Raw genomic sequence first — 27,076 nt, 5'->3', positions numbered from 1 at the left:
GAAAACCTAAAAACATAGCCTATGCTTTGGGGCTTTAACTTCCCCATGGTGATTGTGTTAAATATCTCATTTTTTGTAGTTCTTTCAAGTTTTGTAAGCCTCTAAGGTTTCAAAAGTTGTTTTCCTTCTTCACACAAGAAAGATTCTTCAAGGGCACTCCCCCACTCCCCCACTTCCAAACAGGCCAATGCAGAATTTATATTAGTTCCAAGCTAGAGTTTTCATTAAAATTTTTTTTTTAAAAAAAAAAAGCATGTGCTTTCGTGTTGGTTGTATAAATGCATTATTTCTGATTCGAGTGCACAGTCTGTCTTGCCACCTAATCAGTCTAATCCAAGCTGCTAGGGCACAATCTCAGCATTGAAAATTTCTGCAGCTCTGTGGAAACGCTGCCTCCTTCACACTGCTGCGGAATTAACATCTGTCAACTTGGGATGATTTAACAGTGAGAAAGAACATCTATTCTAGATCCTTTAAGTACTATTACCCTGCTTTTTTTCTTCATATCAGTTTCTGGAAATAAAATTAACTCTTCAGTAGGGGCTTTGCAAGGTGAGCAGTCCCAGAAAGTTAAAGTAACAAGAACATCACTGAAACTAGATTTTCTTAACATGAGGCAGATACACATAACAGCATTTAGTGCCTGGGCAGGGCCTCAGAAGTAGATTGGAAGGTCAAATGATTTATAAATCAGGAAAAACTCACATATGTGAAATGTGAACATTAGAGACACCTACATTTAATTTGTGCTCATTCTTAAACTTTTGCCTACACAAAGAAATTCTCACCAGCTGGGGTGCCTTTAAGATTTGATCTATATATGAAAAAAGCCACACCATGCTCTGGGTCAATCATGTTTTCTACCTGTATAAATGAACTTTGCCTTTAGGCACACAGAACTGCAAATTTTGGGAGCTGCTGAGATGTAAGCTCGCATCTGAAAAAACAATACTCTGGTATGAACTGGTGCAGTCCTAGACTGCATTGATAGCAGGTGAGCATGAGCAGTCACCGTCATTTGGCTTTCAAGATCTTCCTTTGACCACTGTGACTTCCACAAAAAATTTCCACTTTTCATCACCATCATCTCACAATTTGCAAGTAACACAGAGTGAAGGTGGATTGGTAATTGTGTTCCATACCTAATATTCTCACATTTTAAAGGGTAAGGTTGGATTTTGCTGAGTGAGAAACAGAGGGGAAACAGTGCAGAAAATGGCGACACTTCCTCCAACTCCTGGTCCCCCCAGCTCACTCCACGTTCCCCTCTCTACATGCCCATAGTTTGGCTCCTTGTGCCATGTCAGCCCCAGACTGGTGAAAGAGGGTGAGGAGGGAAAAACCACCTTTGGAGACTGAGCAGTAACTGAGAGGTAACAGTTAAGGAAGGCGGTTAGAGCCGTTGGGGATGGCACAAGGGCAGTTGGAGGGTGTCTCCAGGCAAGCAGCTGTTCCAGGACAGGGACAAGGTGTGGATGTGGGTATGGGACTGCCCACCTACTCCCAGGTGGGTTCAATCTCAGGGGTGAGCAGGCACCCAAGCTGTTGTGCCATGACAATTTACTTGTCATGGGGTGTGAGTGCCAAACCACTGGGTGCATGAGCACCTGAGTGTCCTGGTTATGGGAACCTGTGTGGGAAGCTGTCACTGACCTGCTATGTGTCTGTGCATTTCATAGAATCATAGAACAGTTTGAGTTGGAAAGGACTTTCAAAGGTCACCTAGTCCAGCCCCCCTGCAATGAGCAGGGACATCTTCAACTAGATCAGGTTGCTCAGAGCCCCGTCCAGCCTGACCTTGAATGTCTCCAGGGATGGGGCATCTACCACCTCTCTGGGAAACCTGCTCCAATATTTTACCACCCTCATCATAAAAAGTTTCTTCCTCATGTCTAGCCTGAACCTCCCCTCCTTCAGTTTAAAACCATCGCCCCTTGTCCTATCACAACAGGCCCTGCTAAATAGCCTGTTCCCATCTTTCTTGTGGGCCCCTTTTAAGTACTGAAAGGCTGTAATAAGGTCTCCCTGGAACCTTCCCTTCTCCAGGCTAAACAACCCCAACTCTCTCAGCCTGTCCTCACAGTAGACATGTCCCAGCCCTCTCATCATTTTTGTGGTGTCCTCTGGCCCCTCTCCAACAGGTCCTTGTCTTTCCATTAGCCTGCTTACCCATGTTTCTGTGTGAGTTTGTGTGTGCATGCAGATGGCGGACTTATGCACAAAAGTCTGTGCATGCGTGCACACCTGGGCATGCTTATGGGCAGGGCCTGTGCAGATGAGCACACACCTGTATAACAGAGGTGCATACTTGCAGGCTTGGGTGCCTGCAGAAGGATATGAGTCCTTGCACATATTTGTGGAAGCATGCAGGTGTGCATGTGCATGTGCGTGCGAGCCGAAGTGTGGTGGACCTCAACAAGTGTTTTCCATCCATGGTTTTTCATATTTTATCCAGTTTCATAGAATTCAAGGGTAGAGAGCAGATGGTCCACCAGAGTGCTACCTATGAGAATGCAGGGACCCTTGTCATACACAAGTGCTTACGTACAGGCAACTATGTGTATGTACCCATACACAAGTGCTTGTCAAAATCTCACAAACGCCTGGGTATATATTTCATATATATATGTGTATGAAGGTTTGTCCTTAGATATTCCACATCTGTCTGCAAAGAACATACATATTTGAATGTCAGTTTGACAGTGTATCTGAGTGCGCACCCAGATCTATTTTTATACGTGAATAGTCCAAGGAAGCAGTTTTGGTTGTGGTAAGAGGTGTAGCATGTACACAGCAAAAGGCATTGTATCAAGGTTAGAGAAGCATGTTGCCTCTATCATAGATAATGGAGAAAATGTGCTTGTTCATGTTTTATCAGCGTAATATTGTATTACTGACAGAGTGTGTTATGAGAAAATGTTATTTAAAAGTATAGGTGTCACATGTATCTTCACATCTGTCTCACACAGCTACTATGCCAGATTAATATTTGTGTATTTGCATACATATGTGTCTGTTCTGCAGTGCTTTCATTTGCCATCTGAGAACGCATAACTGCACATTTTTGATTGGGGAGGATGTGTAGGCTGATTGGGAAGTATAGCCCATTGTGATATACGTGTTATGTGTTTTGTAGATCTGATCTTGCAGTATATTGATCCCTATTGCTCAGAGACAGTAAGTAATAATGAAATACAAGTTCTTTAGCTGAAGATTTCCTGCTAATATGGGATATTTTAATGTCAGTTTACTATGGTTTGAATTGTCAGTATGTCTCCTCAGAGTCTTTAAAGGACTGAACCTAATACCATGCTAACGACTCTGTCTTGCTACCTGTTTTAAATTACTTGAAGAAAGCCTGTATTTAAAATTTGATTGATTAATACAATTTTTAGATGAAATGTGTAACAAGCATCAGGGCAAGATTTCTCATGTTGACCACTACACCTCAGTCTATGATCTAAAGGAAGCATCTCCAGTGGGAATGCCAGGATAGTTGAAACTCCAGATGTATTTGCTGGTTGACTTGTCAGATATTGGTGACAGTGGAGGTCACTTTCATGACAGCACTTTCATTTTCCTCAAAACAAAGACTATCAAGAGCTTTATAAATCTCCACTCAAGCTGCTGATCCAGTGATAACATTCATTATTCAGTCAAGATCCATTAAGTAAAATAATCACAGAATCACAGAATCAATTTTCCTGCCTAGTTCGAAGTTAATTATCTACTGAGAAAAAAAAAAAAAGGGGGGGGGGCAAAAAAATATTCAGACCATGTTTTATTAATGGCAGAATGATGAATGCACCAGGATTCAATTTGGGAGTCATTGGTCATTTGGTCATTTGGTAAGCCATTGTTTTTCATGTATCCCAGAAAACAGGAAGCCTGATTTGATGTCATCAGAGTTGAAGCTCTTTAATCAATACTTTTTTAAAATTGTCCACTCTTACAGCAGGTGTCACCCCATCCTAGGTCCTTGTGGCCATTCTGAATAGAAAAATTATAAGCTTGAAAATTGTTGAGACCAAAAAATTCCGAAAACCTTAACAGTTTAAGAAACTAAATTTTATTCTGTTTCCTGTGCTATGTGGGGTTTGCATATAAGTTGTATATTGTACCACAGAATTCTGACACAGGGTGTTAACTGTCATTGTTGTAGGGGCTTCAGTTGAGTTATTTTTTAAGGGAATCAGAAGGCAGTGTTGTGTTGAAAAACATGTAAATCAGTTCTCCTTGTCACATGTTCTTCTAAAAAAATTTTTAATGTACTTTGTATTTTTATATGTTTCCTATAATCACAGAGAAATGGCAAGCAAGAAGAAAGAAACCCAGTTCCAGGTATAAATCCTAATTACTTGAACAATTCCAGAGCTTAATGGATATAGATTTTGTCCATCTTTGTAAGATGTTAAAATGTCAATTCATTTTATTTCAGACCATAGTAACCAATCAAGACCAGTGGGATGAAGTGTTGCTAAAGAAAGGTGTAGTAGGTACTGTTAGTATTTTCTGTTTAATCTCCCATGAAAACATTTACAGTTTTTCATAGATATATATATTATATATTCTTTAATAGATACTTGTCATAAATCTAGAAGACTGGTGTCATATTTTAAAGAAAGTTTATATTAATATCTTTATAAAACTATATATTGTGTTTATGGATACATAGGGTCTTCTCTGATAAATAAATACTTGTCACAAATCATATTATCCATTATTTTGTGCACTGTTATAGTCTGATGTTTAGAAAATATCTTTCCAACATGATATTATGTATGGTAGGAGGTAAGACACTTCTGTCGAATTTTTTCCCTAAAATCTTGTACAGACTAAATTAATACTGCACAGTTATACTGAGCAGTTAATCGGTCAGCATCCTGGAGAGCACATGTTCAATGATGTGTATTATCCCATATTTTCAGTTCACTCAGTTCAATGACAGGGTCTCCAAAGTCTCCTAAAAAGTGTATTTAGATAGAAGGAACAAATTTATGATAGGATCTTATCGACAGAGGAGCAATAATGAGAAATAAATTATCTATGTGGGCTTATGGAGGTAAAATCCTGTAGAATAAAGGTTAGATAAGAATGAAAACCAACAGTGGTAAAAGAAAAAGAACAACTAAAAGGGAAAGGAATATGAGAGAAACATAGTGGTTTGGATTAATAATCTCAAATAGTATTATGAAGTAGGCTGTTGATGTCACAAGTAACTGAAATAAAAGAGGAAACTGTAGTGTATCCACTGAATACATTGGTGTATTCATGATGCTTTCACTGACTAGGGGAGGACTGAAAGATACATATGAACACCTTCCCAGTACTGTTCACAAATGTGTCTCATTTTATAAGTTCCACAAGTCAGCTGCTTATAATTCCAAACTATCTCATTTTAGTAATAGATGTGTATCAAGCTTGGTGTGGTCCTTGCAAAGCTGTGTTGAGTTTGTTCAGAAAGCTGAAGACTGAGTTTGGTGATGATGATATGTTGCATTTTGCAGTGGTAAGGATGTCAATTCTGTATGGAACTTTATTAACATTTAATATTAAATATATCTTTATATCTGCATATACAGAGCTTTCATATTTAATGTGTGGCATTGATTTTGGCCTAATTTCCTCTTCTTCTGCGTATTTCCTCTTAAGACTTTGTTTAGAGGCATATTAGAAACTGTGATAGATATGGAAGGAGCTATAATGGAAAGGGACCTGATATCCCACAACTTTTGTTTCTCTTGATGGGATTGCAGAAACACTCAAAAGCTGGACTATATGATTTTTAGTATTAAGCCTGTACATTATTGATTATCACATTTAAAATTCTTACATCCCTGAAAAAGGCTGTTGAGCCTTTTTCCCAAATATTCTCTTTTGTTTTATTTTTAAGATAACAAAAAGGAGGAATTGAAAAATAAATTATCACTAAAACGATAGTATAAAAATTTTCCTCTGTGTTAGCAACATAAAATAGGAGGTATATATCATATTCAAACCAGATAAATTTGTTTCACAGATTCAGTTCCTCCCAGATGTTGATCAAGTTCATCCTTTTTTGTATTACTGAGAACTTTCAATTGCCTGATGAAAGCATTTCTGCAGAAAATACTTCTATTTTTTATACACAAAAAGGTGTTCAGAGATTATCTCAAGTGTGTTCATAGAGTTGACCACATGTGACAAAGAACTTAATACAGTGAATAATCTCTTCTGTCAAGACTGTATGGGCTACTTCCTCATTTATGTATGTTATTACAACCTACATAGGAAAACAGTATTAGGATAATGTATTCCTCCGTGATTAGCTGCTATAATACAAACGGAGGCCAATCCCATGTTACCAAATCAGTTCATTCTTCATCACCAACAAGTGCCATAAGGATTGTTAGTTGCATTTAAGATTGCAGTTTGAGTATGTAACACCAAAGTATATAAGACTGCAGTTTTCTTTCAGGCAAAAAGGTTTATATATATATACATACATACATATAAACACTTACATAAGTAAACAATCTTTTTCATCTAACTTCAGGCAGAGGCTGACAACATTCCAACTCTGGAACCATTTAGGAAAACATGTGAGCCTGTGTTCCTTTTTTGTGTTGTAAGTACATCACATCAGTTTCTTTTAATGTGCTGTCTACTTTTGCATTAATTTTTCAGCAGATTAAGAAGAAATGTGAAGGTGTATAAATCAGATATTTACATTTTACAGTATGTAGGATCATATCATCAGATGTTTACTTGAGGCTCTTTCCCATGCCTAAATCTGTGGTTCTCAAGCACATTTTTTTTGTGGCTGCTGCACATATAGCTACAGAAGATTTGTGGTAGCCATAGTTTTGGCCGTTACTTAGTCAGAAATTAGTATAAATTTTTCAGGGTTGCCTCACATTAAGTGTCCACATATGGCTACAGTGAAATGATTATTTTATGCACACCTTCCGTCAGGGAAAAAGAGTTTACATTTCCTGCCACTTAAAGTTTGTTAAAATAAACAACTATATGCATTTTTTTCACCAGAACAATTGTAACAATAATCATATATTTATTACCTCTCCTTGATGGATACAGAAAGGTTATCCTCCTATGACTCCAACGTAGATCACTGCTCACTATGAAGCTTTGAGTTCCTACAACTAAGGGCCAAGAACAACAATACTTTCAATATACTTTCAGGTTTTAATCTGAATGCTGCTAAGTGAAGTTGGCAGTATCTTTGATCATCGGTAGTTAACTATGGTGCTCTTAAGTGTAGTAGAGCACACACTGAAACATAATGCAAAGATAGAAAACTCCATGTTATAGAAATTAAGAGCTAGTAAATTCCATATTTGCATTTATTTCTGACTGTACTATTAATGGTGAACCCAGAAATAACTGTAGAAAATGAGACAGAAAAGGGGGGAAGTAAAAGTAAGAACGGTTCATTCTGAACTAATAGAGGTAGTAGTAGATTGGGTATTCACTTCAGAGGGCATAGGAAGTGGTCTTGTTGCCCAAAAAAAAAGAAATAGCAAGATAGAGCATGTTCCAAAAATCAAGTTAATATGTAAACTAAGCAATGAAAACTCACCAAGAGTGTTATTTTCTCTTTTACAGAATGGCAAAATTATTGCCATGGTGAGAGGTGCAAATGCTCCTCTTCTAACTAAGAGAACAATAGAGCTAGTGGAAGAAGAGATGCAAATTGCAGCTGGACAGAAGGAACGCATCGAGGTACACACAAAACAGATATTTAAATAGGAGTATTTTTTTTACACTTACATAGTTTCTCTCAATGTCTGTGATAGTGTTTTCTGCAATGTCGTGTTTTATTTTTGTTTTTTTTTTTCTTGACAGTATGGTGACATGTATGACATGGGTTTTTAGAAATTTCCATTAAATTATACTTTATAAAAACTTAAGAAGTGTATGGATTAACCTATTAGTGGAAGAAATGGAGAAATGGATTAAATGTCACTAGCACATAAAGGTTTTAGTCATCTTTCTTTTTCTTTCAGGACTATTTTTTTTATATAACTTAGTAAGGATGCCTTATACAAAAAAAAAAAAAAAAAAAAAAGAGATGAGAAATAGTCATGTCTCATTCCTTATTTTGAATGAAAATGGAGATCAAAGAACTCTGCTTACAGTAAAAGGAAACTTTTAACAAACTGTAGCTCAATTAAGGAAAATCAGGCTAGCACAAGGTCTTTCCTAGAATTACTTGCTTTCCTGGTTAGCCAATATGCTATTATATTAAGATTAAAATGTTGTAAAGATATGACAGGTGTGTTTGGTGACTTCAGCTTCACACTGGCAATGTGCTGTATTTACTGTTACCCTAGGTAGATGAACTTGTTTTCCCAGAAGAGAAATCATCAGAAGAGAGTATTGAGGGCAACGCACCCAAGGGTAAATGTATTTGTTTTATTTTAGAAATGTCAATGGAAAGAAAAAGAAAAATTTTTTTTTTTAGATATTTGATTAAGAATTATGTATGTTCAGCATCAATAGACCTTCCTTTGAATTAATAACATAGCAAGTTATGATTGAGGATATCAAAATAAGGGGAAGCTTTCTGCTGTCAACAAATAAGATATTGGACTGTCGACATTAGTGTTTTCACTTCCCTTTGGGAACTTTCAAAATACACGTCGCTGGCACCTAGCAGCAGCACTACATGGCAGGAATTTTCTTGTGTAAAACTAGTGTCTGGAAGTCACTTCTACACGGTCCTTGCCTTAGCTATGTACTTTTGTTGAGATGGTGCTTCTTGACCCTTGGATGTTCTACAGGAACAGCAAAATGAGGGCAACCTGTGAAGACTGGAAGAACTAATCTCAGATGGAATGGCATGCCTTGTATTTCAGATTATTTTTAATTAACTCTTTCACCAGACTAGATTTAAGCACTAAAAACCAGACTTACATCAGAGCATAAACCAACAATAGTAGGATATGGTTTCAAAAAGATTTTAAAATATGCACCATCCTGTTTCTAAGTCTCATGTCTATGATTTATTTCAGGCTTGTCATGAGCTAGGACCTACATATTTTCTATTTTTATTATCTGTGGCTATTGAAGCTTCCTACTGCTTCATATATGCACAGAATGCCATTTGGCAATGTTCAGATGGAATAAGCTACTTCATCCTCTCTTCTTCATCTTGCCTTTTTTTTTTCCTGTGATAAGGCATTCAATCACTGTCACAGATTAAGTTGTGTCCATTTTCCTTCCCATTCATGTCTTCTTTCTTGTGTGATTCAAGTGACATGTTCCTGACCTCAGTTTTAACCCTCTGAGACCTAGTAGTACAGTATTGTAAATTCTCTAGGATTATATACAGACTTTACACTAATCCACAGAACCTTAAAGTGTGACAAAATCAGGCAACAGAGCTTTCAGCTTGGGTTCAGCTCCAGGTTAAAGGATCCCTCAGAAGCCATAATACACTAATGCTTTGTGGTAATACTTTCCTTACCATGTGCAGGTGCCTATGAGTGTTTTCTGGTATTTGAAACAAGTAGTAGCCTGGTGTTTCTGTTAGAGGTATTAAGTTCTTCTACAGTGTTTGGGATCTGACTGTATTATGTGCTCATGCTTAACTGTAAACCTCAGATTCTGCAAAGAGAGATGTAGTTTATATTCTGAACCACTTTTTGTCAATTTGGAAGGATCTGTATGCTATGGATGTTGTAACTGTATGTCTACAACCAGGAAGATGTCTTGTTTTAAACATTAGATTGTGTTAGCAAGCATGCGTTACTTCAACAGTTATAATAAATAACTAGTAAATTACTTCAACATCCACAGATACTAAGGAAACAAACATCTATTATGACCAGAAATGTATATTTGACTTCATAGAATCATAGAATGACCTGAGTTGGAAGGGACCTACAATGATCATTGAGTCCAACTCCTGTCCCTGCACAGAACAAACCCACAGTTCACACCATGTGTCTTAGGGCATTGTTCAGTCTCTTCTTGAACACTGTCGGGCTTGGGGCTGTGACATCTCTGTGGGGAGCCTGTTACAGTGCTGCACCACCCTCTGGGTGAAGAACCTTTTCCTAATGTCCAACCTAAACCTCTCCTGGCACATCTTCCTGCTATTCGCTTGGGCTCTATCATTGGTTGCTAAAGAGAAGAGTTCAGTGCCTGTCCCTCCTCTTACCCTTGTGAGGAAGGTGTAGACTGTGATGAGGTCTCCCCTCAGTCTCCACCAGGTTGAACAAACCCAGTGACTTTAGCCAGTCTCCCCCTCCAAACCCTTCAGCAACTTCATGGTCCTCTTCTGGACACTTTCCAGTAGTTTTATATCTTTACTCTGGCTCCCAGAACTGCACACAGAGCTCCAGGTGAGGCCGCACCAGTGCAGAGCAGAGCGGGACAATCACCTCCCTGCCCAGCTGGCAATGCTGTGCTTGGTGCACCCAGGACACAGGTGGCCCTCTTGGCTGTCAGGGCACACTGCTGGCTCATGTTCAACTTGCCATAGACCAGAACCCCCAGACCCCTCTCCACAGAGCTGCTTTCCAGCATCTTACCCCCCAGTCTGTATGTACAGCCAGGATTGCCTTGTCCCGGGTGCAAAATCGGCACTTGCCCTTGTTGAACTTCGTGTGGTTCGTGATTGCCCAGTTCTCCAATTTGTCCAGATCCCTCTGCAGGGCCTCTCTGCCCTCGAGAGCATCACCAACTCCTCCCAGTTTTGTGTCATCAGAAGACTTACTAAGTAATCCCTCAAATTCTGATTCTACATCATTTATGAAGACATTGAAGAGTGCTGGCCCTAAGACGGATCCCTGCGGAACCCTGCTAATGACTGGGAAGCCCGCTAGTGACTGAGAAAAAGCATTATCAAAGCCACAGACTTTTGTAAATTCCAACTGTTTTTCTTCTGCATGCTTTTAATTTAGAATCATAGAATCAGAGAACCATTTGAAATCTTGAAATCTCCAATATTCATCCAGATTTTCACTTAGTGAATTTTCCTCAGTAATATACATTTGTTTCATATTTCTATTCTTGTACATAGAGAGCTAGCTCCCTAGACAAAGCACCCTTAAACAGTAGTTTTTCCACCACACCTAGTTGTATGTGAGTCATTTATCCACTATATGACCCAAAACACTAGTGGCTCATAAGGAATGTGGATTCCAGGGCTGGCCCAAGACAGTCCCACACTCCAAGACATAATGTATGTGTTCAAGTCACATACATTTTTGGAACCATTGTTTGGCCATCTCAATATTAAAATGGATAATTATATAGAGAAGGTCTCTTGTAAGTAATGGAAAGTTCAGTTGTGTATTTGTTTCAATAAATGTATTCACTAGCACATGTTTTTTCCCCTTTCCCAGAAGAAGAGGTCAAATACTCTGTTGGAATTATAAAACCTGCTGATGTCTTAGAGGGACGCGTAAAAGAAATTAAAAAAAAGGTAGACAAAATTTGAAGATTTATTCATCTTCTTTAGCATAGGTATGGTAGCAAGATGTAAGACAAAGTAGATCCTAATTTATGCCTAGGCTTTAGAACAAGACCTGTTAATGCTTCTCTGATAAGGATGATAAAGGCAAGATAATTTTCACCTGAAATAATTTGGTATTCAATTTGACACTATTGCTTTAACATTTGACATCACTAGATGAGGTATGTTGACGAGGTATAACATTGATTCAAACTGTTAATCAGCAATATGTGAAATCAGAAAAGTATCTTCCCCCACCGCCCCCCATATTGCAATAGAAACAAGTACTAGAAATTGTGCTAGTAAAGCTGATTCTTCTCAGAGCACCTTTAAGAATTGTGGGCACACATGAATCAACTAACCAGTTCCTTATCGAAGAGAGTCTGTACGCAGACATATATGACAATAAGTACACAAGGGCGCATTCAAGGATTCAATGTTTGTTTAAGCCATCACACAGTGAAAGAAAGGTTATTTTGCCTTCCAAAATATGATACTATTGTAATGCACATTTAAATTATGGGAATTTCTTACTGTTTCTGTTACAAAAAAGGCTCATAATACTGTGTATCAAGATAAAACCATGCTAATTTTAAAAAGTGTTATGACAGGGCCAGTGACCTTTGCAGGAAAAAAAATCAGAGTGTTGTATAGGTTCCTGCAGTTACTCTGCCTTGGCCAGAAAGGAAGAAAATTCAGCAAAGGCAAAAAAAAGCAGGCAGTTCTTGAAAGCAATTTAGCTGGAGCTGAGCAGCTGCTAGTTAGCACTGCCTTATGAGGTGTGCACCCATAATGTTTCCACATTCAGCCTTGTCAAGACAGTCTGGAAACACTCAGCAGCATCATATGGGCTTTTAAAGTGCTGGTAAGCAGACTAATATTGACATACAATCAGTATTTGGGCTGGATAGTGCCTTTGTTGTTTGAACATTAGTATATGGCATAAGCCTCATACCAGTGGGTTATGAAATTTGACACAGGTCATGTAAGTGTGCATCTCTTATGCATACTTAAATTTAATGCAGTAATCTAACTTAATCTTAAATAGATGTGATTTTTGTTTACTTGCTGTTTCTAAAGACAAGTAGTTTAGCCGGGTACAACAATTGTTGACAAATACACATTTATATGACTACTAAGAATATAATGTAGTTTATAATTTTTAGAAGTGGTTGCATGTTAACCACCCACAACAGTTAAAATTAGTTTGTTCAATGTTAAACAAAAGTTATTATTAACTGCTGAATGAACACATACATTGAACTGCCTTATGTTTTTCACAAACCTTAATTTAGTGGGAATTGTAATCCTGAATTTAGTGCAGTGTTTTGAAAAGCTGGAACTTTAGTTTATGTAAACTCAGCAGTTATATTTGGAATATTTTAGAGAATTTTAAATTTAAGATAGTTTCCAAAAATCAATCAATCTTTAGATTTACAGTAACATATGATCTTGTATGTAACCATTTTCAAAGGCCACTGAGTAATAACTGAATAATTGCAGATTAAAAGAGCAGGATTTACCATTGAAGTGGCAGAGGAAAAAATGCTAACTGAAGAGCAAATCAGAGCATTCTATGGCCACAATAAAGAACAGGTAAAACCAAATGGAAAACCTAAATAGAAGGAACAGGTAAAACTTAGCATTGTAGCTATACGTGTTTGCAAATCTCTGTCTTGTACATTTTTAGTATGTTGAAGAACTGATTTAATGTAGATTTAGTACATAGAAAAAAGGAGATATTATCTCTCTTTTTTTCTTCCCAACTCTTACAAATATGTCTTGGTAACACTCTAACATTCCAACTAAGTTAAATCAAACTCCAATTAAATACCAAAAGATTTTGTAGTTCTTTCTTTTAGCAGAATATATATGACCCTTAGTCATGGCCCTAAACATAGGCTGTTAGGTGCTGCAATGTAGCACAAACCCAAAATCCAGTGTCATCTACATGACAGTACACTTCTCTTCGACACATACACTTCCAGTCAGAAAATAAGTTATAGTATATATTACATTTTTTTTTTCTTTGCAGGTTTCATCACAGGGTAGTACTGGGAATAAGCACACACATAAGCAGAAAGAGAAAGGATCTACATTGAAGTTTATTTTTCTGGACTTATCATATATTGAGGGGCAACAAATAGCTAAGTACAGACAGTTCAAGAAAACAATTAAATTATGCTGATCACCATAAAATGCCAGTGGTCTAGCAAACTAACACTTGGATATTGTCAAGTGCTTTGGCAATATGATAGCTAAAGTTAAATCTACAGAAAGATCTGGATCACAAATATGAAGCTGCTTAGCAAATATTTTTACCTTCTCCTATTTAAGATCTTCACAAGATAAACAGAGGCTGCAATTATTTGCAGAGAACTAGTTTGATATTATTAGAGAGGCCAATAGAAGAGGTCAATGAAAGTGTTGGCATAACCAAAAGAAGAACCTGGGAAAGTATTCCAGTGGCATTCCAAATTAATAAGAGTGAGACAAGATTGTTCCTACTGAAGCCAGAGGGAAAAAAAAATCTGACAGTAATCACCAAATGGCTGCACTATGGTTTAGAAAGGAGGTAACAGAGAGAGCTTATAAGGAATCCTGAAGAGCTCAGTGTTGTCAAAGCTGGGATTCTAGTTTAGACAAAGATGGTTTTGAAATAGAAGTAAAAATAAGTTATCATCATAGGAATGGCAGCCAAATTTAAGTTAAGTTAGGTGTAGAGGGAGATGTGAGAGGAAAAAGACAGAGAAAAAGCATGTAGTGTTTAATATATGGCAGCACTACTACACCGAAGCAGATTCTAGCCAGTGTTAGGAGAGGGGAAATAACAAAACTACTGTAAACTATGAGAAATTATTCAGAGGACCCTATCTATATTCAGAAGTCAATTATTTGCCATTCATAAAATTTAATTCTAAGCTGAAAAATAATTATGTTAAAGTGACAATATGGAATATAGATTGCTTTGTGCTCAGTGGGCAAAATTATTCCTGATTTAATACTCTGCAAGCTTGCTGAAGTTCCAGAGGCTGCCTATTATAACAGGATGAAGACTCAAGATAATAGACCTTCAGATACAACTGGAAGCAGAGACAGTTCCTTTTTAATGATGCTGAGTGAGCCAAAAGACCTTATCTAATAGCCACATCTATTTATTTTAATGTGAACAAGTGTACTTTTGAAGCCACAACAGCATAGATACACCCTTTATGCTTTGTACTAAACATTTTACTGTTTGCATTTATTCTATCTCTTTTGAGTTAGTTCATCTTGTGAAGTGGGTTAAGTTTATGCATGGATATGAAGATAATCAAAAGAGAATTTTAATTAATTGAAATGACACATGAATATTTCATTCCCATATTATTAAAGGAAAAATGTATCATACACAATCAGATGAGGGTGGCTGGTAAATAAAAGATTTAGTCAAATATTTTAAATGAGAAAAGATACTTGAGGAAATTCACATAACTGAAAAAAGGTGACATACAAGGAAACAGGATTAGAACCTCACAGCAGCTTCAAAATATATTTTCTGAATAAAATGTAAATTTACTGGATTGAAGGTTGAAACTGAAGGAGTGAAAAGAACATAACAAAGATAATGAAGGAAAAGACTACAAATGTCTTGAAAATATCTCAGTGTTCTGTACTTGCAGTCAGCTACATGATTTTTAGTTTCAAAAATTACACCTGGAACTGTGTTGCAGTTTGTTATGTCACACTATATGTGTTACTGCAAGCATAGCATTTGATCACATTGAGCTTCTAGATTTTCTCCACTCCTGTCATTTGCTTTTTAGCCTGGAAGAACATGTGGTACTTGCTTAATGGAATTTCATTACATTATTTACCTTGATTAATAATGTTTTAGACATTTTATAGTGTTGTTGTCTCAAATGATTGATCAAAAACTTCCCAGACAATTCGACAGGATTTTGAGTAACATGTGTGAATGTCATTTTAGAACAGGAATTATGAGTTACTTCGGAAATGATATCATCATTTCTGATTATAAACTCAGAGTTCCTACAATTCATAGGGGAAAAATTATGTTTTTTAGCCTGATTTTGAAGAATTTGTTCAATACATGATGAGTGGACCATGCCACATTTTGGTAATCACTAAAAAAGGAGCACCTGCTGATATTCCTCACTGGAAAGAGCTACGTAAATTGAGTGGGGATGATGACACTGAGGAGTCAGGCAGGTAACTAACAGTGAAAATGTGGATATGTGATTCAGTTATAGTATTTGCAGAACACCATAAACTAAAGGATATGGTTGCAGTTACTCAGGTGCCTGTGTGCAGAGAGTCCAGGGAACAGACAAAGTTCTTTGCCTGGTATGTCACCAGACCATCCCTAGGGATGCAATCACAGTTCCTGTGGGAACATAGAAGCTTCTTGCTTCCTAAGTAAGGACAATAAGCAAAGTGCACTGGTCTCTTGCCATTGCTGAACTAGCCTTGAATGGGTTGTCAGTGAGGTGGGAACAGTGCTGTACTTCAAAGCTGATGTACTCCATGCCATTCCATGTAATAGTTCACCCAAAGTGACTACCAGCATTGGCCATTGAGGGTTGCACTCTTGCATATGTTTACTCCTATGTATTATGGGAAACTGTATATGTGGCCCAAGGGAGACTAAGGGGCACCCAAGGCATACCATGCTCCCTGGGACCACTCTAAAAAAGCCAGAAAACAACTGGGAGACTTTTGGGTTTTGTTCTCCCCTGACTCCAAGATGCATAAAGACATTGTAAGGATTAGCTGTTCACAACCATGGTATTTTGAAATGTCTGGTTTTCTCCTATGACAAATATTTCTAGAGAATTTTAAAGAGGACAATAGTTTTATACAAAGCATCAGACAATAAAGAGAGTGTTCTCAAAAACTGAAATATTGAATCGAGTTTCAGATTTGGACACGAGATTTACTCGAAGCAACATGATATTAAATACATTGTTCCAAAAGAGAACTTGTCATAATAATGGATATTTTTGTTGATGCCTGTTGTATCCTTCTCTGCATTAGTTTGGTACAACTGGGGAATATTGCACTTTCTGTAAGTGGCCAAAAGTTACTGGGTTTATATAGCTAAATAAATATTAGAAATAAAGGCAAGTAATGATGAGACGTACCTCTCTTAAAGACAATTCTGTAGTGCTGTCTTTTTATGATGATGCTCTACATTAATTAGCAGAATCCTTTTATTGACAATTCATTATACACTGTACACTTGTCAGTGATAATTCTGTCAAGTGAAACAGAGATACTATTTTGAATAAGCTAGAGGGGCATTATAAAAGCTGCATGGCTGAGAATTCTCTTTCATAGCATATGACAAGGCACTTTTTGAGAAGATTAATAACTCTCTTCTCAGAAACATTACTTTGGTCAGGAATCTGAATTTAATAAAAACTTAGTTTGGCATTCCATTTTTATGCTTTACTAAATTTTAAGAAAGTTCATTTTCAGGAAGTCAACTGTTAACACAGTGCATGCAGTGACTTAAACATACATCTATTACTTTGTGCCTCCTTAGCTTGGAAGGAACCACGGAAACCGAGAGTTTATTAAACCTATGTGATGTGCAAGACAGTGTAGAAGAGGCCAGCAGGCAACTTGCCTTCTTTTTCCCAAATTTTGATAAAAAAAAGACAGACCAAAAAGCTGAAAGGACTTTGGCTTTAATTCGACCTTCTCTCTTAAAGGAAAGACGAGGTAAGTGTTAATAACTACGTTTTCCATCTAGGGTGTATAAAAAGTCTTATATTTTGAACTTTAAAAATTCTAACTCTATTAATGAAAGGTTCTTATGTTATATTGTCTCCCCAGCATCAACCTGGCAGTAATCTTTGTCAGAAAATAAAAGCTACATGCTTAACTTTTTTGCTATATTGAGAATGTAAATGTCAACACTATTTTGTTAATTTGCCTGATTTTTCAAGAATGTCTTTAGATTGTATACTTGGATGGAATGTTTCTAGAATACCTCTCAGAGAAACTAGCAATTTTGAAGTGTAGTGTAGGGAATCATTCTTCCTGCAGTAACAAAGCAGATGATATCTTTAAATGACAGGTCAAAGGTAGCTCAATGGCAAGGTGAAATGATCTGACCCAGGTTATGTTCTGTGCTGCATAAGGCAGTGCTGCACAAAGAGAGACAGACAATGCTTTTATAGATTAAATCAGAAAATCTACCCCAGTAGCATGAAACTCCCCATTTGAACAAGTTGGCTTTTCTTCTCAGGCATATATTTTCATTTTTTCTTGAAAATCTCTGTAGTGAAAATAACCTATACACAAAGATCTGAAAGACTGCAATTTTGACTTCTCCTTGTATTTTTATTTTCTTGATTGTTATCAAGTATGTTGCTCAGAGCACTAGTTTTGCAGTCCATATACAGGCAATTATAGTAATTTTGACTTGCATTAAACATGCTTACTTATGCATGTGGTCTTGTAAGACCTAGTCAAATGAATATTCCCCTACTCAAAATCCTTAGGCCTTCTTTTGGTGACAGTAACACATATCATGTTTCTCAGTCAGGATTCCTACTGAGGTTTCTGAAGTGAGAGAAAACCTTAAGAAGGTGAGCATCAGCTTTCTAAGCATCCAGGCAACTACTGAAGCCCTCTAGCAGTTGCTTTAAATTTGTTTTCCATTCTTCAGCTGAGAAACTAATTCACCTGTGAAAAAATAACAGTATGATTGGAAAGTCCATGTCATTTCTTCACAATTGTCCAAATTAGTGAATGGATGGCAATTTAGCATTATTTCAATATTTCAAACAGATTCTGTCATACAAAGAATAAGGGATGATGGCTTTGAAATAGCAATGCAGAAAGAAATAATCCTATCTGAAAAACAAGTACGTGAATTTTACAAAGAGCATGAAAATGAAGACTACTTCCCAGTCCTTCTAGAGCAAATGACCAGGTATGTTGAACAAAAAAATAGTATGTGGATTTATTAATAAGACTGAAACTTTCACAATTAATAATTATTATGAGTAATACATGTCTACAAGATACCCATGTTTCTGAGAGTTTAGTAAAACTCAAAACCAGAACCAGATAACTGCAGATAACAAGATAATTCCCAAATACAGTAGATAAATAAATCAGGATTTGAAAAATTATTTCACATGTCTGTATGACAGTTGTTGAAGTCAGTGGTCAGTTCCATTGATCTGGGTGAAAACAGTTGAGATCTTCTCTGGAAGGCTGCATTTAGGTTGTCTGTAGAAGAATTCAGAAATCTTCATCCAGGCTGTGTGCTGGATTCCTTGGAGAGAAAACATAAATAACAAAATAACAGAATCACAGTACAGTTAGGATTGTAAGGGACCTGTGGAGATCATCTAGTCCAACCCACTTGATAAAGCAGGTTCACTCAGAGCAGATTGAACAGGAACGTGTCCAGGTGGGTTTTGAATGTCTCCAGAGAAGGTGACTCCACAACCTCTCTGGGCAGCCTTTTCCAGTGCTCTGGCACTCTCAAATAAAATAAGTATTTCCTCATGTTTAGATGGAACCTCCTGTGCTTCAGTCTGTATCTGTTGCACCTCATCCTATTGTTGGGCACCACTGGAAGGAGTCTGGTCCCATTCTCTTGACATATACCCTTGAGATATTTCTAAATATTGATGAGATCCCCTCTCAGCCTTCTCTTCTCCAGGCTGAACAAACTCAGCTCTCTCCATCTCTTCTCATAAGAAAGATGCTCTAGGCCACTAATCATCTTTGTAGCCCATAACTGGACTCCCTCCAGTAGTTCCTTGTCCTTCTTAAACTGGGTATCCCGGAACTAGAGGCAGTACTCCAGATGTGGTCTCACCAGGGCAGAGTAGAGGGGGAGGACAACTTCCCTCGACCTGCCAGTCACATTCTAATGCACCCCAGGATACCGCTGGGCTTCTTGGCCACAAGGGCACATTACTGACTCATGGTCAACCTGTTGTCAACCAGAACTCCCACGTTCTTCTCTGCAGTGCTGCTTTCCAGCAGGTCCACCCCTAACTTGTACTGGTGCCTGGGATTACTCCTCCCCAGGTGCAGGATCCTGCACTTGCCCTTTTTAAACTTCATTAGGTTCTTCTCTGCCCAGTTCTCCAGCCTGTCCAGGTCTCGCTGAATGGCAGCACAGCCTTCTGGTGTGTCGGCCCTTCCTCCCAGTTTGGTGTGATCAGCAAACTTGCTGAGGGTGCACGCAGTCGCTTCATACAGGTCATTGATGAACAGGTTGAACAGGACTATACCCAACTCTGACCCTTGGGGAACCCCACTAACTACAGGCCTCCAAACAGACTCTGCACCACTGATCACAACCCTCTGAGCTCTGTCATCCAACCAATTCATGATCCATCTCACTATGCATTCATCCAGCCTGCACTTCCTGAGCTTGCCTATGAGGAGGCTGTGAGAATGTGTAAAAGCCTTGCTGAAGTCAAGGTAGACAACACCCGCTGCTCTTCCCTCATCTACCCAGCCGGTTATACCATGATAGAAGGCCATCAGGTCGGTCAAACATGATTTTCCTTTGGTGAACCCATGCTGATAGCCTTCTTTTCCTCCACATGCTTGGAGATGACGTCCAGAATGAGCTGTTCCATCACCTTTCCAGGGATGGAGGTGAGGCTGACTGGCCTATTGTTTCCTGGGTTATCCTTCTTGCCCTTTGTGAAGACTGGATTGATGTTGGCTTTCCTGCAGTTCTCAGGCACCTCTCGTGTTCTCCAAGACCTTTCCAAGATGATGGAGAGTGGCTTAGCAATAACATCTGCCAACTCTCTCAGCACTCATGAGTGCATCCCATTGGAGCCCATGGATTTGTGGATGTCCAGTTTGTGTAAACAATCTCTAACCTGATTGTCCTCAACCAAGGGAAAGTCTTCCTTTTGCCAGACTTTCTCTTCTATCTTTAGGGTCTGGGATACCTGAGGGCCAGTTTTAGCAGTAAAGACAAAAATGAAGAAGGCATTCGGTAACTCTGTCTTCTCTGTATCATTCGTCACCAGGGCACCCTCCTCATTCAGCAGTGGATCTACATTTTTCCTAACCTTCCTTTTGCTGCTGATATACATGAAGAAGCCCTTCTTCCTGTCTTTGACATCCCTGGCCAGATTTGCTTCCAAGGGGAGCTTGGCCTTCATCACCTCATCCTTGTATTCCTCCCAGGTGGTCCGTCCTTTTTTCCACGTTAGATAAACATCCTTCTTCCACCTGAGGTTTGATTGGAGTTCCTTACTCATCCATGCTGGCCTCTTACTCCCTTTACTTGATTTCTTCCTCATAGGGATGTATCGGTCATAGGCTTGGAGGAAGTGATGTCTGAATATTAGCCAGCTCTCTTGGACCCCCCTATCTTCTAGAGCCCTATTCCATGGAATTCTTCCAAGCAGGACCTGGAAGAGGTCAAAGTTTGGCCTGCTGAAGTCTGTGGTTTTAGTACTACTCATTGTCCTGCTTCCTCCATCCAGGATTCCTAACTTCACCATATCATAGTTGCGGCAGCCGAGACTGCCCCAACCATGATGTCTCCAAACAGTTCTTCTTGGTTTGTTAGGACAAGGTTTGGATGTTGTTCAATAAAGATATAGCCCAATTCTACAACATTCTTGTTGTCATGTTGACATTACTGAATGAAATGAAACTTTGAAATTTGCGCTTAAGGCCCATAAGATTTTATCAGGCTGCAACTGTTTAAATAGTGATAGGTTTTTGAATCCTTCAGTATTATTAGGGCTTATTTTCTGGCCTGGACTATGTATAATTAAGTTCCCTTTACAAATTACCATGCTTAATATTTGATGTTTTTAACGCCAGTTTTCCCTTTTTACAGTGGTCCAACTCTTATACTTGCTTTAACACGAGAAAACGCTGTAGCACACTGGAGAGGTTTATTAGGCCCAACGGCTCTTGAAGAGGCTAAGGAAGATCCAAACAGGTAATACTTGGAATACTAAAGTATTATTCACAGCTTCCAATTTACTTTCACATTCCTCATCTCAGTGAATACCACATTCCAACTGGCGTAACTACAGTGCCATCATCTGGAAACTAATATATATTTCTGCAGTTTGTTAAGCTTGTCTTGGAAGAAGTGTATTATACACAGTGACTATAGTACTTTTTGTGAAATAATGGTGACTAAATATAATCAAAAACTGAGTTTAAAAAAGGGTATTCAGGCAAAATAAGATCTCTTGAGTCAGAGAAAAACCCTTGACTGTTAGATGCACATACCACAGGAAGAATCCACCTGTAATAATCTTTTTTTTGTAATCCTGCTCTGATGGTCATATGAACAGATTACTTGGCTCTTCAGTTGAATCTTTGTGACCTTAAATGGCAATTTTTAGGCTTCATTGTCTACAGAACTATTGCTATTAATTCTCTACATTTAAAAAAATCTGGTAATATCTCATGTTTATTGGGCTTTTCTTACTTAGAACAGATGCTTATTTTCTTAGCTTAATGAAAACTCTCCATCAGTAGCATGTTTTATTTGTGACTAAGTTTCTTCTGCACATTTTATAAATGAACATCTTCATTTTTACTGCTCATTTTGTTGTTCTAAGAAACTGTTGTGGTATCATCTCACCTTTGTATTGCACTAAGCAAGAATTGTTATTATCTCGGAAATATAACAAGATGACAGGAGGGAAGATGTTCATGTTTCAAGTAGTCAATTAAAAGTTGATTTTCTTTCCTTAGACAACAAAGGCTTCTTACTCCTGCAGAGAGATCATCAAGCACTTAAGTCACCAGATCAATATTAATTTATATTCACTGGGTTAAGGCTAATCATTGTTGAAGCTCAAAATGGCTATTCTTTTAAGTAACTTACTCTTTTAATGACTCTTAGTTTACGTGCACTGTATGCAGTGGACAGCAGTCCTATTAATCAGCTGCATGGTAGTTCTACAACTGATGATGCTCAGAAGGAATTGGAGTTCTTCTTCCCTCAGGAGCACACACTGGCAGTAATCAAACCTGCTGCTGCTAAGGAGCACAAAGGTAAGTGAACTAGAAAATATGGGCTATGGCTACAGATGTAATTTCTACAAAATATTAGCAATGCACACTGCAGTAAATCATGTCATATGCACTCTTTATTCTCTGAAATGCTTTTTCCGTGCAGAGAAATGCTTTTACAGAGCTTGCATAATTCGTATTGAGGTCTCAAGTGTCACAATTTCTTTGCTTAAGCTGCCTATAGCTCTTTCTTCATAAGAATGGTGGTGAATTTAAGTGAGAGAGTTTTTAGCTAGCTTAAACAGTTTAAAAGCCAGGTACTTGTGTAAACTATCCATCCGGCATCCTTCTAAGTCAAAGGAGAGGGAGGCTTTCCAAATTCATATTACTTATTTCATACGAGTATCTCTACTGACTCAAAAGAGGTTACTGCTCAATTAGATGCACTCCCATCCTTGGTTATCTTGCTATTAGGCAAACGCAATGAGGGGGAAATGTCAAACTAAAAAGTACACTATGTACAATTTGGAATATCACCTCAAAGATTTTTGTTGCCATTTTTTTTAAACCATCTGTCCAGAACCTCTTCTTGACATTCTTCTTTTCTGTCCTAACAAATTTTAGTATTCTTTCTAATGTTAATTTATCATCAGCTTTTGTGAGTTTTTCTTCCCGTCTTGTAACAATCCAGATTGATTTTAGCGGGTCAGCTGGTGTATGATGTAGCACTACAACTACAGTCCACGTTCTGCCCAATGTGAGAAACAGCAGTGAATGGTACTGGTATAGTTTATAACAGTACGGGTTTGTCACCTGCATAGAGTTGGATTAGTGCAATGACAATCGCTTCTGTACAATTTAGAGGACTGATTTTGTCACATTGTCCATGATTATTTGATACTGTAAGTAGAATTTTAATAGGTATTGGTGATTTTTTTAAAGCATCTGATATTTTATGAAATTTTTAAAGTTTGTGTGTTAGCATCTAAACTTTTATTTATTTTATTATTTTTTATTATTTTATTATTTCAATCAAGAACGAGTTTTGTTGTTATTCTCCTAGATGATATTATGCAAAAGGTTAAAGATGCTGGATTTACTATCTCAAAGATTAAAGAAGCAGCTTTAACTCGTGATATAGTTGCACAATTTTATAAGGATCACGAAGGAAAATCATTTTTTCGTGACTTATTGTCTTCTATGACTGAGTAAGTGTCTCATTATGCAATACTGAGGTATGTCAGTGTACATCAAACTTTGAATTTACAGTACCAACAAAACATGCTACACCTAAAGTGGGCAAAGAATTTTGCATTCTGTCACACTTTCTAGCAAGTTTAGTGGCTTCTAGCATTGACTGCTCTTCCTTTAAAAGGAAGATTTTAAGTCTTTCCAAACTTACGGTCAGTGACTGTTATTTTTTATTTATTTCTAAAAAAAATAACAAATTTCTGATGGAATCCTTGTTCTTCCTACGGAGGACACAAATGTCTTCCTCATGATATTGTTAGTCTAGCTGTTGATAAAACAGTATGTATTGTTTTCCTTCAGAAATTATTGGGTGAGAATATTTTTGGGACAAAAAGTCCAAATTCAAATAGATGACCATCATAATCTTTTTGACTGTCAAAAACAAGATATCGTCTTAAACAAAACACTCAGAAAAGAAAAAAAAAAAAGGCACATTTAAACCATTTCTCAAAATTCTGATGGTGTAATGCTTACCATAATCCTTCATGGTACCTCTGAAGTCAAAGCTAGATCTGCATCTCAGAAAGGTGTAAGAGTTTCCTTATATTGATTTTACAGGGGCCCATCGGTGATAATGGTGTTGTCAAAGGAAAATGCTGTGGAAGAGTGGAGGCAACTAATGGGTCCAACTGATCCAGAAGAGGCAAAAAATATCTCTCCTGAATCAATTAGAGCTCAGTTTGCACAAGATATTTTGTCTAATGCTGTTCATGGATCATCTACGAAACAACAAGCACTGGAAAACATTCAGTACATATTTGGAGAGATTGATATAGATTGAACAATTAAGATGCAATCTCTGAAAATTGATATTCATGTAATTAGATGGCTTTGTTTACCCAACCACCTATACTTGAGAGTATATACACACACATTTTCCTTCAAGCTCCATCCACTTTTTCATTAGCCAGTTTTTTGTTGTGACTTTTGCAAAACATAACAATGTAACAAGCAACACCTGCCAGAAGTTAGATGTTAGTAGTGATTTCTTTATATATGCTTACTAGATAGTTTTTCTTTTAGCACTTTAACAGATTTATGTCTTCCCAACAGTTCCAGGATTCTAAGGTGCTTTGTATACAACTGCCTTTAAAAACAAAACAAAACAAAACACCACCACAGGGTTAAAGAAGGTCATTGAAACATTGTAAACACTGTTAATGACATGTCCAGTGTGATGTAGATTGAGTCCTCCAGTTCAGGCACCTACAAAGGAGAAATGCTTGAATGATATTGCTTGAGGTATTGCTACAATATGGGCAGGGACCAGCAGCAAGTGTGGGAATGCTCTCCAAGGCAGAAGGAGCCAGGAACCACGCCTGAGGCCCCACCACACCCAAGCAGAACTAGGGAGCCACGTCCATCAACAATTCCAGACAAAAGAAGTAATGAACCATGTCCAGGACCCATTCAAGGGTCCAGCCAGGAAAAATAGGCAAGAGAGTCAGAGATAAGCACTCCTGCAACACAGCTCAGGCAAGGATTAAGGCCAAGTGTGAGGTTTAAATTGGGCTCCTGAGCCTGTTGGCCAAGCTATGAGTGTGTATCCCAGGTGAGGCTGTTCAGGGCTATTAAGGCCTATTGGTTCCCTCAGGGCCCTGAAAAAAAACCTTTGCATTGTTTATTTATCCTTTCTCTAAACATCTTCCAACAACTACTGTCACAGGTAGGACGATAAACTAGAAGGTCCATTCCGGTCCATTTACTCAATTCAAATGTATCAGATGAAGTAAAATATAAAGTCAGCTCTTACATAACAGCTATTCTTGACATATCACTCCTTGCCAAACTACTCAATTTGTATCCTGTCCCAGTCTAGCTTGGCTGGCCTTCATGAAGAACACAAATATTCTTTGTAGCTTATATATTGTCACTTTTGCTGTCTGAGTCTGTTGAAGGTTGAGATACTAAAGAATGGCATTCAACTAAAGCAACTTACTTACAGCATTGATTAGAAGTGCAAAATCCAGAAAGAATCTTTCTCACACTTCCTTTATTGTTCCTATTGTATTTAATAAAACTAGCTGTTTTAAAGAACTTCCTGACAAATATTTCTGTTGTGATGGGGCATTTGTTATTATAGACATTCCTCCAGTAGAAGTTGGACTGAGTGTTCTCCTGGTGGCCCATTTTCACCTACAGCTGCTTTACTGCCATAAACTCGAGTTGAGGCTTTGTAGCCTGTAGGAAGCTACGATTAGTGCAGAATTTATATGTCAACTCATGAGGTGAGTTCTGAGAAATGTACTTCAGAATTACTGTATGGATTTTGGCTTATTTTTCCTTCAAAAAACTATTAAAACTGTTCTTTCAGGCATTATTTCAGCACTTTGTGTCTTTTGGGTGCTGGCAGGTTGTACTTTAAACCAAAAAGCAGTCTCAGAAAAAGCCTGAGTAGGGCAATTTCAGAGACACAAATTCAGTTCATTTCCCAAGATCCGTGCTAGAGTTAATGGCTTTCCTACCAACGGGACAAATACAGTTTTGAAGTTTTAGATGGGATTATTTTTTTATGGGAACAGAAATGTAAAACAGCAAAATATGTTTATGTCTTAAGAGGTCGTTGATCTTCTGATGGTAGTTCACAACCAAATAGGGAATGTTTGATAGGTATCACACACAGGTTTTGAATACTGTGGATTATCTGTTGCACTGATCTTAAATCTTGGTTAGCTGTCATGGTACAGAAGCTCTGCCTGGTTAAGTATGATATAATTTTATATACTGAGTTTTTGCTTGTTTAATAACCATTCTTCGTCCTCCATTACATCATTTTCAAGTAATATAACATGTTTTTTCTCCTTAGTTCAACTGTTAGCTGTCAAAGGACTGCATATATTTGGGTTCATATATTAATGTGTGTCACTTATGACCTTGGGGGAACACAAGTACTTGGTTAAATTGATTCAGTAGATTCCATTGCAATATGACACATAGATCTACGACAGTTTTTCTTCTCATTGCATAAGTATGCAAAGCTAAACTGAAATGTGGGAACATTTAATTTATCAATGCTTATTTGCTTCTTCTAAACATGGTCTTGATCTTAATGTGTTTTAGCAGCTTTTGAAAGAAGGAATTCAAGAGATACATTTAAAATTACAAAAATGTTTCAGTCAGCTGTTGGAGAGATTCAGATTCACAAAGGCTGTGTATCTTTGAGTTACAGACTTGTAGAATTATCAAAATATCGTGTATGTAAAAGCACGGCAATTGAAATACAGTCACTATTTTAACAGATCACCTTGTGTCTTTAAAGGTTTAACTCAATACGTAGGTATTATACACAAAATTTAGACTGCCATCCACTCTTCTTCAAATTTAAATTACTGTGACATGGACATGGATGTAATGTTTAAGAGTTTGAGCACTTTT

The 27,076-nt window shown here is 37.7% G+C and overlaps 1 protein-coding gene across 1 annotated transcript; it reads left to right on the top strand.

Moving 5' to 3' along the window:
* Positions 1 to 1,408: 1,408 nt before the first annotated feature.
* Positions 1,409 to 24,482, top strand: NME8 (NME/NM23 family member 8; the record flags this gene model as incomplete). Its single annotated transcript, XM_082044589.1, has 15 exons — positions 1,409 to 1,507; positions 4,439 to 4,496; positions 5,403 to 5,509; positions 6,536 to 6,607; positions 7,606 to 7,722; positions 8,334 to 8,400; positions 11,355 to 11,434; positions 12,968 to 13,060; positions 15,531 to 15,676; positions 17,013 to 17,191; positions 18,266 to 18,410; positions 21,315 to 21,419; positions 22,341 to 22,492; positions 23,514 to 23,658; positions 24,260 to 24,482. 15 exons carry the CDS (start codon positions 1,409 to 1,411, stop codon positions 24,480 to 24,482), a joined length of 1,788 nt encoding a protein of 595 aa, XP_081900715.1.
* Positions 24,483 to 27,076: the final 2,594 nt, after the last annotated feature.

The sequence above is a fragment of the Streptopelia decaocto genome (genome assembly GCF_964273445.1).
Source record: "Streptopelia decaocto genome assembly, chromosome: 2".
In the NCBI taxonomy this organism is placed as follows: Eukaryota; Metazoa; Chordata; class Aves; order Columbiformes; family Columbidae; genus Streptopelia; species Streptopelia decaocto.
Note: the sequence above shows the minus strand (reverse complement) of the source record. Positions and strands in the feature narration are given on the sequence as shown.